At 39.8% G+C, this 12,801-nt stretch overlaps 1 protein-coding gene across 2 annotated transcripts in view; it reads left to right on the forward strand.

Moving 5' to 3' along the window:
- sbf2 (SET binding factor 2) overlaps nt 1-12,801 on the forward strand; it is a 330,738-nt gene that overhangs the window by 171,886 nt on the left and 146,051 nt on the right. For both annotated transcript variants that reach the window (XM_055649465.1, XM_055649466.1), the window contains exons 13-16: nt 126-224; nt 2,704-2,908; nt 4,948-5,057; nt 10,230-10,379. In XM_055649465.1, coding sequence (XP_055505440.1) covers nt 126-224; nt 2,704-2,908; nt 4,948-5,057; nt 10,230-10,379 — 564 coding nt within the window. The remainder of the gene's footprint in view (nt 1-125; nt 225-2,703; nt 2,909-4,947; nt 5,058-10,229; nt 10,380-12,801) is intronic.

Below are 12,801 nucleotides of genomic sequence, written 5' to 3' on the forward strand. Positions count from 1 at the left end.
TCTACGTGGAGCATGTGATGTTAGAAATTGTGCAGAGATGCATTTTAGTGCTTAAAATATATGTAATTGCAGAATTTCTCATTGTACAAAGCAGATTGTTTTTAGTTTTTATTCACATTTTATAGTTGGTTGCTTTTGATGTGGAAAGAATCAAAAGTGAAGAGGGAATTCCACCAAAAATGCTAAAGCACATACGAGAGCTTGCCGAACAGCTGTACAAGAATGTAAGTTTCCCTTTCTATAGAAATTACTTCCTATTTTAAAGTGACTGATATAGTGGTTGACTATGAGAAATGTACCAAATCTTAAAACATTTCTGTTGCTTCATTTTATCACAATAGTGAGCATAAGTTAGTTGGACATTTAGTACAGAATAAACATTACCAGAATGAAATATGTTACTAGATATAGATATATATATATATTTAAAATCAGAAGGCACAAGCAAGCCTTAAATAAGGCCCATGGAAATATAGCAAAGCTGGCGTCTTGAACCATTGCAGTTCTTGTACTGATGGTGCTCCCATATTTGGCCAGGGCCAAAGCCAAACTGCTCCATTGCTCAAGCCATCTTAAATTCTTTAATATACTTTATTAAAAACTATTGGTTCTTATTATCCAATTTATAGTATCACGGAGTTAGATGAATGAATGGATAACACAGAATGAAACTAATTATAAAAACATAACATATTTTCCTTTCTTATAATGAACAACTAGTAGATTTTTTCACCAATATTAAAAAAAACATGTTTTGTCGCTATTGTTTATCATTTGGTTAAAACAAATCTCTTTCATTTCTACACAAAACTATAGGCTGGTGAGCCTCACATCAGTGGTAGGGAAACTATTGGAGAGAATTCTTCGAGATAGGGTTTACTTCCATTTGGAAGAGAATAGGCTAATTAGGGATAGCCAGCACAGTCAAGTTCATGTATCACTAACTTGATTGAGTTTTTTGAGGAGTTGACAAAGAAGATTGATGAAGTTAGGGTGGTGGACGTTGTATGCATGGATTTTAGTTTCTAGGAAATAGATTAGCTAGCCATCCGTTCATTTACTGATGGACAATAAATGCTCGTCAATCCAAAAGGGCACATTTAGTGCAATGATGATACTTAAAAAATGATTTGTTGTATAATTTAAAAAAAAAGTAAACTCATCAAGTCTTCCAGATGACCTCATGGTGACAATGCACAGAAACTTTCCTTTCCAACACATTGGTAACCTCTTGAAAAAAATTAGCATGGTCATTCTGATATAACCTATCTATCATTGAAATACGTTTACCTCTTTATCTAATGTCTGAAATTGACCAAAACCCTTTCTACGTAACTTGATTAACTGGGAACTCTCAACTTGTTCATCCAAAAGATACCCACTATTTAGGAAAGTACTCTCTTTCAGATTTTCTGGAGACATGCATTATGATATGTTTAAGAAGGAACTGCAGTTACTGGTTTAAACCGAAGATAGACACAAAAAGCTGGAGTAACTCAGCAGGACAGGCAGCATCTCTGGAGAGAAAGAATGGGTGACGTTCCAGCACGAGACCCTTCTTCAGACTGGTTCGGGATTAGGGAAACGAGAGATATAGACGGTGATGTGGAGAGATAAAGAAAAATGAAAGAAAGATGCAAAAAAAGTAATGATAAAGGAAACAAGCTGTTTGTAGAGTGAAAATGAGAAGCTAGTGCGACTTGGGTGGGGGAGGGATAGAGAGAGAGAGAGAGAGAGAGAGAGAGGGAATTCCGGGGCTATCTGAAGTGAGAGAAATCAAGATTCTTACCACTAGGCTGTAAGCTGCTCAAGCGAAATATGAGATGTTGTTCCTCCAATTTGCGTTTAGCCTTACTCTGACAATGGAGGAGACCAAGGACAGAAAGGTCTGTGTAGGAATGGGAAGGAGAATTAAAGTGCCCAGCAGCTGGGAGATCAGGTTGGTTCATGCGGGCTGAGTGAAGGTGTTCCGCGAAATGATCGCCCAGTCTGCGTTTGGTCTAGCTGATGTACAAGAGTCCACATCTTGAATAACGAATACACTAGATGAGGTTGGAGGAGGTGCAAGTGAACCTCTGCCTAACCTGAAAGGACTGTCGGGGTCCCTGAACAGAGTCGAGGGAGAAAGTATAGCGAGACGTGTTGCATCTTCTGCGGTTGCAGGGGAAGGTACCCGGGGACGGGTTGGTTTGGGTGGGAAGGGATGAGTTAACCAGGGAGTTGTGGAGGGAAGGGTCCCTGCGGAAAGGGGTGGAGATGGGAAAATGTGGCTAGTGGTGGGATCCCGTTGGAGGTGGTGGAAATTTCGGGGGTTTATGTGTTGTATTCGACAGCTGATGGGGTGGAAGGTAAGGACTAGGGGGACTCTGCCTCTGTTGCGAATAGGGGGATGGGTAGCAAGGGCGGAGCTGGGTAACGACGAGACACGAATGAGGGCCTCATCTATGATGGGAGAGGGGAACCCCCGTTCCCTAAAGAATGAGCACATCTCGTTTGTTCTAGTATGGAACGCCTCATCTTGGGCGTAGATGCGGCATAGATTACCCCAGTTACTCCAGCTTTTTATGTCTATGCTTTATGATATATTGTCAGAACATTTGTTGTGCTGTTTAATTCCACTTCATGAGCTCCTCCTAAATAAACTGGAAAAACAATTTATAACAATAAAATGGATTAATCAAAATTTCCATTTGAAATTTGTAGGAAAATCCAAATCCACACATGGCTTTTCAGAAAGTGCCTAAACCAACCGAAGGTTCACATATGAGAGTGCATGTACCTTCATTCCCTAAGATAAATGAAGATAAAGTGGAGACGCTTCTTCAAGAAAGTCTTGCCAAGCACCTTAACTCGCCCCCTGCAGTTCGGGTTGAGAAAAAATGCATTGTGCCTGCTGGCCCATCAGTTGGTAGGTATCAATATTTTACTTTAAGAACAGTCCTGACCTTCGGGTATTATTCATGTGATCAAAAATAATTGTGTGCTTGAGTACATTGGAAATCTGTTAGAAACATAGAAACATAGAAAATAGGTGCAGAAGGAGGCCATTCGGCCCTTCGAGCCAGCACCGCCATTCATTGTGATCTTGGCTGATCGTCCCCTATCAATAATCCGTGCCTGTCTTCTCCCCATATCCCTTGACTCCACTAGCCCCTAGAGCTCTATCTAACTCTCTTAAATCCATCCAGTGATTTGGCCTCCCACTGCCAGATATAAAATAATTATTTAGGATCTAATCAGCTTTCCTTTATCCTGTTTGCCCTGTTTCTGTTTGATTTTTGTGCTTAAACGAATTAAAGGGACTTGCTGTTGATTCATAATCTTGCAGCACAGGCCCTTTGGTCCAGAGAGTGGACACCAACCATCAAGCACCCAATAATGCTAATCCTATTTTATTCTCCTCATTTTCCCATCAATTCCCCCCAGATTCTCTCAGTCACATACACAGTAGGGGTGATTTTTTTTTTAATGGGCAGTTAACCTACAAACATAACTTTGGAATGTGGAAGAAAACTGGAGCGTCCACACAAAACCACACGCTCACAGAAAGGACAGGCAATACCTAATTCTAGGATTGCAACCGGGTCATTGAAGTTGTGAGGCATCAACTCAATCAGGCGCATCACAGTTGCACCCTAAATGCACAAATAATGACGTTTTGTTATTGATAAAAATACATCTATTGATACTCCTGAACACATCATCATCAGTGATGTAACCTGGGGTTATTGGGTGTTTCGGGTCTTTCAACATCAGACACCCTCACCCAGGCGACTCAGCCGTGGTTGATCGGACCATGACTTGTCCCAACCCTTGGACCTCCTCTCCTGATCCAGAGCCATCTCGAGGCTTTCTCCGCTGCCTCTGTGGGCTGTATAAGAATTTGATACTAATTTGACTTTGATACGAATTGGCAATTTTGATACTCATTTGCAATTTATAAAACAAACAATAGCAAAATAGTACAAATCATTAATATTTAGTCCTTTCATTTGTATCCATTAAAACATAAAATATACTGTTGGTACAATGTTGGATAATAAATATTTCCTTATCGGCACAGATCAAACACAGTTCAGAATTTTCCCTAAATCCACTCAACAACATATCCTTGGTTCAATGTCTGAAAATAACCTGTTTTTTTTTAACAATGTTATATTTTTGTATCATTGTTATTTACACATCCACCTTGGCAATGGCACAAATGTAGGTTCATTAAAAAAAAATTGCATAAACCACCTCTCCTTCCATTTGTCTTGTAACTTGATCTTATTCAGTTTGGTACTTGATCATCCAACTGAGAAAGACAGATTGCCTTTTAAAGAAATACCTGTATACTGTATACTAATGGAGCCACGGATTCAAAATCCGTATTGCCTATATTCCACTGAAGTGATCCTGTTAGACTACGTTATACCCAACATTTCATAGTTTACAATTTTAATGTTGTGAGATATCTCTTTAATCTTCCTTGTCATTCCATACGTTAAAAAATATGTTTCAGAATATTCTATGGTCTTCAATGCACCTTTTATAATGAAATTGTAGGTATGAAGAATAGCAGCAGGCAATTGACTAACGCAAAAATGGCATTAAAATAGGGGTTTGTTGATTCATAGATATGTTAAGTGCATTTGTATGCACTTCATTCTGTATATAACATAGTACAATTGTATTGACACAATTTAAAATTTATGAAATATCTTGGAATATCATTGATTTAAAAACAATCTGGATCGCAATGATTTGAACTAATTCTCCTGAAAGACTTTACTTGGAGGGTCTTCTAATACTTGCCAATTGTATACTTGGGAGTTAGATTTGGTTTCCATGACCTAGTTGAATTGGTACTGTTGCACAACTTTGGGGGATTGCAAAAGTCTTGGGTTAACTCTGACTTAAAGTAAATTGACAACTAAATTTAATTTTATCACTTCACATTTCCAGTCTCAATAATGGATAGAATGGGATCCATTTTTAACAGTGCGCGCAGACTGGAAGTTGTTCGAAATTGCATCTCCTATATTTTTGAATATAAAGTACTAGAGACAGAAAAGGTATGTTTGCTCTTGTTGGAATTAATAATGTATAAAATTGATGCATGTTATTTAAAATATGAATTATAAAATATGAATTTTTATCCAGCCGTGAAAGTTCTAATTATAGAATCATTATTTCATTGCTGTGTATTAAACTTTTTTTAAATTATACAGATATGATTAGCTTGCAGTTCATTTATTTTCTGTTTTTCTTACTCTGTATCCTTATGCGCATTGGAGCCTACTTAATTCTGTCCCTAATCAATATTTAAATTCGTAAAGCTTGACATTGTCATATTTGCAGAAGTACAGTCCTATCATATGGGCCGAACAAACTCCAGTTCAGCATTATACCTTGTTGTGGATTGATGGAAAGAAATAACTTCACTTTTACCGCTTCATTCACACGACAGATGGCACAATGGGCTAAGTGTTCGGCTGGCGACCGGAAGGTAGCTGGTTCGAATCCCGCTTGGAGTGCATACTGTCGCTGTGTCCTTGGGGCAAGACACTTCACCCACCTTTGCCTGTGTGTAAATGTAATGTAATTATGTGAAGCACTTTGGGGTCAATGCAAGTTGACTAAAAATGTGCTATATAAATAAGATTATTATTATTATTATTATTATATTTGCTTTACCAATCGCAATTTTATGCAGTATTACTGCATGCTTTCCACCATATGGCATGACATTTAAAGGACACATACACCAATTGGTGCAGTTAAATTTGAGTTACCATGCAGCACTCTAATAAGATAAACACAACATTTTAGAATTTAATATAAAAAAACATCCCCCCACAGCGGAATCAACGTTTCCCACTGTGAGGGAAGGCACCGAAGTTCAGTCCTCTTCCTCTGTTCACCCGTGGTCGGGGCCTATTGAGGCCTCCGCAGTCGCCGCAACAGTTTACCATCTTTAGGTTCATTCACAAAACATTATTGCATAATTACTATCATAAATAGTAAAATTTTATATATAAAGTCTTCGCACCCTTTCTGTAATGGGGCAACTAGAACTGTACGCAATTTTGCAAATGCGGCCTAACCAAAGTCCTTTCAAGCTGCAACATGACTTTCTGACTCTTGTACTCGATGCACCAACTGATGAAGGCAATCAACGATATGACTTCTTTACCTCCAGATCTACTTGTGTTGCTACTTTCAGGGAGATGTGAACTTGGACCCCATGATCCTACTGTATTCACTGCCCTATCTATAACTGATTCTTTGACAGCTTTCTTCTCTGTCTGCAGCTCCTTCAATTTCTCTGTCATCTGCAAACATACTAACCAACCCATCTATATTTTTGTCCAAATCATATGTTTAAATCATAAACAGCAGAGGTCCTAACATTGCTCCTAGCGGAACACTCTTAATATATAACCAGAATAACACCCTTCCACCGCTACCTTTGTCATCTATGTATAAGCCACGACTGAGTCCAAACTATCGTCACCGGGGATCACATGCATCTTAGTCCTCTGGATTAGCCTACCATGAAGAACTTTATCAAATTCCTTCCTAAAATCCATGCAGAGAACATCCATGCCCTACCATCATCAATCACCTTCATTGCCCCCTCAAAAAACTCAAGTAAAACTAATGTAAGACATGACCTGCCATGGACAAAACCACGTGACTGTCCCTTATTAGCCCCTTCTTTTATAACTGCGAGTAAATTTTAATATTCAGAATCCTCTCCAATATCTTCCCAATCACTCACTGGCCTATAATTCCGAGATGTTCTCTTTCTTTAGTAATCATGGCTTCTCCCCTTCCGTCATAGATGGATCCCTCACCCATGTCTCCGTTGGAAACCGATGGTTCAGCTCTCACTTCCCCTTCCTCGGGGCGGACCAAGGATAGAGTTTCCCTAGTCCATACCTTTCACCGCACCTGACTCCGCCCTCAAGGCACCTTCCTCCGACATTTCTGTCAACACCAACATGATCTCACCACCAATCACATCTTCCCTTCTCCACCCCTTTTTGCTTTCTGCAGAGACCACTCCCTCTGCAATTCCTCTCTCTTCCAGATGAGACAGAGATTCACATGCACCTCCTCTAACCACATCTACTACATCCATGTGCCCGATGTGGCCTCCTGTACACCGGCAAGACCAAGCATAGACTTGGTGACCACTTTGTTGAAAATTAGTACTGGGTCTGCCAAGGCCTATTGGATCTCCCGACTACAGGTGCTGTCTGTACAAAGTTTGTACGTTCTCCCAGTGACCACTTGGGTTTTCTCTGAGATCTTCGGTTTCTTCCCACACTCCAAAGATGTACAAGTTTTTAAGAAATTGACTTGGTATAAATGTAAATTGTCACAGTGTGTGTAGGATAGTGTTAATGTACGGGGATCGTTGGTTGGTGTGGAATTGGTGGGCCGAAAGGCCTGTTTCTGCGCTGTATCTCTCAACTCAAACTTAAATGATACGAAGTATTCACTCTAAGTCGTGCATAAAATCAAAGATAATAGAAAAAGGCTATTCGATTCTTTGGCCCTGCTTCATCATTCAACATGTTCATGGTTGATTGTCCATTTCAGTGTTCATGTTTTATCCATATTAAACTGCAACTAAAGAGTTGCGGCATTGGAGATGATGCCAGGACCCTGACATACGTGCAGTCATGTGAACTGACTTGATCAGGTTTATTTATAGTGGATGACAATAGTGACTGGGTCTGGGTTCAATTGGGTGCGCAGTTCTTCATCTATGCAAGTGAGGAGGCGCTGGCGATCTCTGGCATGTCCTGGCAGCTCACTCTTGCCAAGAGAGCAGGTGGTGGCGGTCTCAGGTTTGTCCTGGCGGCCTTGGAGGAGCCACTGGCGGTCTCGTGCTTGTCCCGGCAGCTCAGTTGTTGCCTCAATGATGAGACGCTGGCAGTCTCGTGCTTACACCGGCAACTCAGTCTTGGCCTTGATGAAGACACGGGCTGTCTTGGGCTTGTCCCGGCAGCTCAGTCTTGATCTTGAAAAGCAATCACTGGCTGTTTTGGGCTTGTCCCAGCGTCTCAATCTTGGCCTTGGAGGAGATGCGGTGATCTCAGGCTTGTCCCTGCAGTTCACTCTTGCCTTGAGAGGCGGTGCTAGGGGGTCTCAGGCCTGTCCTGGCAGCTCAGTCTTGACCTTGAAGAAGTGGAGATGGCAGTCTCAGTCTTTAGTTTTGAAAAGGAGGAGATGTGGCAATCTCAGACTTGTCTCTGCAGTGCACTCTTGCCTCGATTTGCACTCCATCTGCAGGCACAGCCCCTCGTTGTCTGTGGGCAGGTGAGGGTGTGTTGAAAGTCACGTGCATGTCCTGACATCACAGTTTTCCTTCAAGGCTGCAAAAGGGAAAGACAGCTGGTAGGGTGACGCCTCACCTTCTCTCACTTTCTCTCCTTTTTCCTTCCTTCCTTCCCCCCTTCCTTCTCTCCTTCCTTCCTTCCTTCCTTCCTTCCCTCCCTTTCTTTCTTCCTTCCTTTCTTCCCTTCCTTTCTTTCTTCCTTCCTTCCTTCCTTCCTTCCTTTCTTTCTCCCCTTCCTTCCTTCCTTTCTTTCTCCCCTTCTTTCTTCCTTTCCTTCTATCTTCCTTTCTCTCCTGCTTCCTCACTCACCCCTTCATTTTTCCTCCTGTTGGCTGCATTTGGCTTGTTTTTTTAAGGAGGAAGATGATGAGGTGCAGGTGGGCCAATCTAATAACAGCTAATTGGACGCTGCAGTTGCTCCTTTGACTGACGCCTCGGCTCAATCTGCCCCGGGTGCCAGTGTTTTGTGGCAACCAAGCTCTGTTCGTGCTGATCGTTGGCTTCTCCTGGCCTGTCTGCCGGTGACAGGGATCGGTGCAGCACACAAGGGAGGAGGCACTGTCAGGGCTTCAGAGTCAATTTTAAAAATAAATAATTAAAAATCAAATTTATAAATCAATGAATAGGTTCACACGGAAAACATTTGACTTAAATTCATTTAAAACCTTAATATTAATGTCAATTATATTGTATAAAACAAACAAGCCACTTGCCATTATTAATAATTTTTAATAATGTGCTGCAGAGTGGTCTGGTGAACAATGAACTGTCTGGTAGCTCCATTGACTCGGCGTCAATCGCAACCTCAGATATTATCTCTGTGGAGCCTGCAAGTTCTTCCCGTGAGCTTGTTAGTTTCATCCATGTGCTCAGGTTTCCTCCAACATTCCAAAAATGATTGGTAGGTTAATTTGCCCCTCTTCATTTCCCTCGGTATGTGGGTAAATGGTAAAATCTAGAGGAGGGGGTGGGGTGAGTTCACGGGAATGTGAAAATAATAAAATGGGTTGATATGGGGTTAGTATAAAAATGGATGCTTGATCAACTGGAACTCTGATCCAACTCTGTGTCAGCTATGGCTGGGATAATGCCATGGGACCAGATGGAAAGTCTGACCGCTAAGTAAATTCTGGACTGAGTGATGAGCCTGAGGCAAAACAGAAGGTCAGTTAAATCTGCACCTGACCTTCCATTGTTATGTACTTATGCATCGCAAGCTACAGCTAGAAATCAAGAATGAGATGGCATGTAATTTCAACTCGTATGTTGTTTACTATGGAACAACTGGACGGTTGTTAGACCAATGTAGCCCAATACCCCCAAATAGTCCACTACTCAGCCTTCATGAGATTGCTGCACTGTTGATAAAGCATGAAATATTATGAAGCCATTTATTTGTGTGGAAGATGTAAAGCAAGCCTGTTGGATCTATTTAAGCTTGGTAAAATAGCAATTCTTCTCATGAGTGATGTTTTGTGATCTTTGTATTTAAATTGAGGTGATACCCAAAAGCTTAACCATAGCTGAGAGTTTCTTCACATATGGAGTTAGTAAATTGTAATTTTTGTTTTTGTTTTGAACAAGGGTGCTTTGGAGATTGAATGTTGCCGCGCAAAACATTTCATGAGATCCACAAAGCACTGACTTGACGCTGAAGAATTGAATAGTTATCTGAATGCTGTCACACAAAAATAAGCACCCGTTTCCAGAATTTACTTTGAGAAGGTTTTACATTTTATGACAACTTCATATTATACATTGCAATTTGCAATAAAACTCTTTATTGTTAAGTACGTCATTGTTGTGGTAAATTTTGATAATAATCTGTCTTTTAATATTTCCAGGATTTTGATATAAAGTATACATTTTCCAATTATTATGTTTGCTTTGGTAGACTCTTCCAGCTGCATTGCGTGCCCTGAAGGGTCGGGTTGCTCGGCAGTGCCTCATTGAAGAATTAAGCCTACATGTACAACAAAATCGGGCAATTCTGGATCACCAACAGTTTGACTACATTGTTAGAATGATTAATTGTGCATTACAGGTAAATCTTTCTCCTACATTGGTATTTGTTTAAATTCAATCAAATATCTTGAATTAAAAAAAAACAATGTTTTTGCTAGTGATGATCACATTAGGTAGTGGCAGGTTCTCTGGATGCTTTCAAGAGAGAGCTAGATAGGGCTCTTAAAAGAGCAGAGGGATCCAGGAGTGCAGGTGCATGGCTCCTTGGAGATAGTAGCAGGTAGATGGGGTTGTCAAAAAGGCTTCTGATTTCCATATCCTGTCCTACACATGATCCCACTTATTTATTTCCCTTATGTATAAATTCATGCCACAGATTCATGACCGAGAGATGATAGGAAAATGTGTATCACGTGGTAGCTGATTTTGTGTATACACTTGTGAAACAAGATCAAGAGTGGAGGAGCATAGAAGAGAAGCCTTTACTTGAAACGATTTAGATATGATTAACCAAAAATGTGTATTTACAGAAATACAATTGAAGATAATAATGCGAATGGACATACGAAAGTGTACAAGGAGGATAAAGGGGATGTGTACCATAATTTACCGCAATTCCAAGGGGTTGCTAGTATTCAGATAGCAAGACTTTTATTTTCATGGGAGAATAAGTGATGTTTGAAATGACCTCCGCGCATAAAATCATTTTATAAGCTCTAATTATAAGCTCAATTTTACATTCCTGTCTAGCCATGGTAGTCATATACCCCTTTGCTTATTGATGGTTACCATGGGTAGACAGGAATGTAAAATTGAGCTTATATTTAGATGGGAAATTATTTTATTTAACGCTTAGATCTCCATGAGTGTTAGAGCTTTGCAATCTCTATTTAGATCACAACCACTTTTTTTCTACTCCTGAACCTTCTGAATGTTGTAGTCGGCAGGGCAGTACTCTGCATATCGCCAACTGGGCAATTTTACATTTTTATCAAGCCAATTAATCAAGCCAATTAACCTACAAACCTGTCTGTATTTGGAGTGTGGGAGGAATCCTAAGATCTCGGAGAAAACCCACGCAGATCACGAGGAGAATGTACAAACTCCATACAGACAGCACCCGTAGTCAGGATCGAAACCCCGCTCCCTGGCGCTGCATTTTGCTGTAAGGCAGCAACTCTACCGTTGTGCCACCATGACCGCTACTTTTCCTTTCACAATGACAAATTTCCCATTTTTCTGTATTATATCTATTTGTCAAATGTTTCCACACTCGCTAGTCCCCAACACTGATCCCTATAGGGTTAGGACATTTTCCAGTAAAATCTGATATATGTCTGGGGAAAAAAGACCCACGTATGCATGTTGTCTATTTTCTGTCATTCAGCTGATCATCTATACATACTAATATGTTATCTCTTACACTGGACAAACAGATTAATTTCCTGTGTGAACTTAGACTAAGAAAACAGCTCCTTCTCAGCTCATGCAAATATATTTTCAATCAATAATCATTGCTGTGCACTTTCAGTATGAGATATGCATCAAAACATTTTGAATTATTTTTGATAATATATACATCAACCACCTGTCCGTTAGAATATTAATTTTACAGATTGAAGGAGTTATAGTAGCAATAATTGATTTATTTAAATTTGTTGGATGACATACTAACCAAACCCGTATTACATATGGACATAGCTAAGCTTTCATTCATCTTGAATTCAGCCAAAACTGTTTATATTTATTTATGGGTTATACTGGAATAATGTTCACAAAACAGTTTCATGCAGCTAACAGTATTAAAATTCCTGATATTACAGCGTGCAAAGCATGAATTTTTGCTTCTCCCTCAGGGATTTATGAATGAACAAAAAGTATCAAACTTTGCCTCAACATTGTTTTTATATTAGCTCTAATAATTTTAAAGAGCTTATTTTATTTAAATGATCACACTTGCATAAGATTCTTAGTACAAATGTGATAACGCCAGAGATTTTGTGTGTGATCGGCCAGAATGCTATGTGTTGGAGCTTTGCAATCTCTATTTAGATCACAAACACTTTTTTCTACTCCTGAACCTTCTGAATGTTGTAGTCGGCAGGGCAGTACTCTGCATATCGCCAACTGGGCAAAAAGACCCTAATTGCATTTCTGCAAGTCCCTATATCTACAGATTCCACATTACTTCAATTTTCCTAACATACAAAATCCATTAATTCTCTGTGTTGCAAATGATCTCTTGCATGTTTGGTTTTATGGTGTCAAATGTAATTTAACATTAGTAGATTTGGAAAATCGAGATGTGTACAATTCATCTTCATTTCAGATGAATGGAATACAAGTAGTTTATAATGTAACTGCAAATCAAAAACTGCAGACGTGGAAATCTAAAATATATGCAAATTGTTGGAAGCACTCCGCATGGTAGACAGTATCTTTGCAAAATGAAGCAGTTAACAGTTTATGATCAATTCCTTTCTTCATAACTTTAGCCTAAA

Source organism: Leucoraja erinacea, chromosome 18 (genome assembly GCF_028641065.1).
Source record: "Leucoraja erinacea ecotype New England chromosome 18, Leri_hhj_1, whole genome shotgun sequence".
NCBI lineage: Eukaryota > Metazoa > Chordata > Chondrichthyes > Rajiformes > Rajidae > Leucoraja > Leucoraja erinaceus.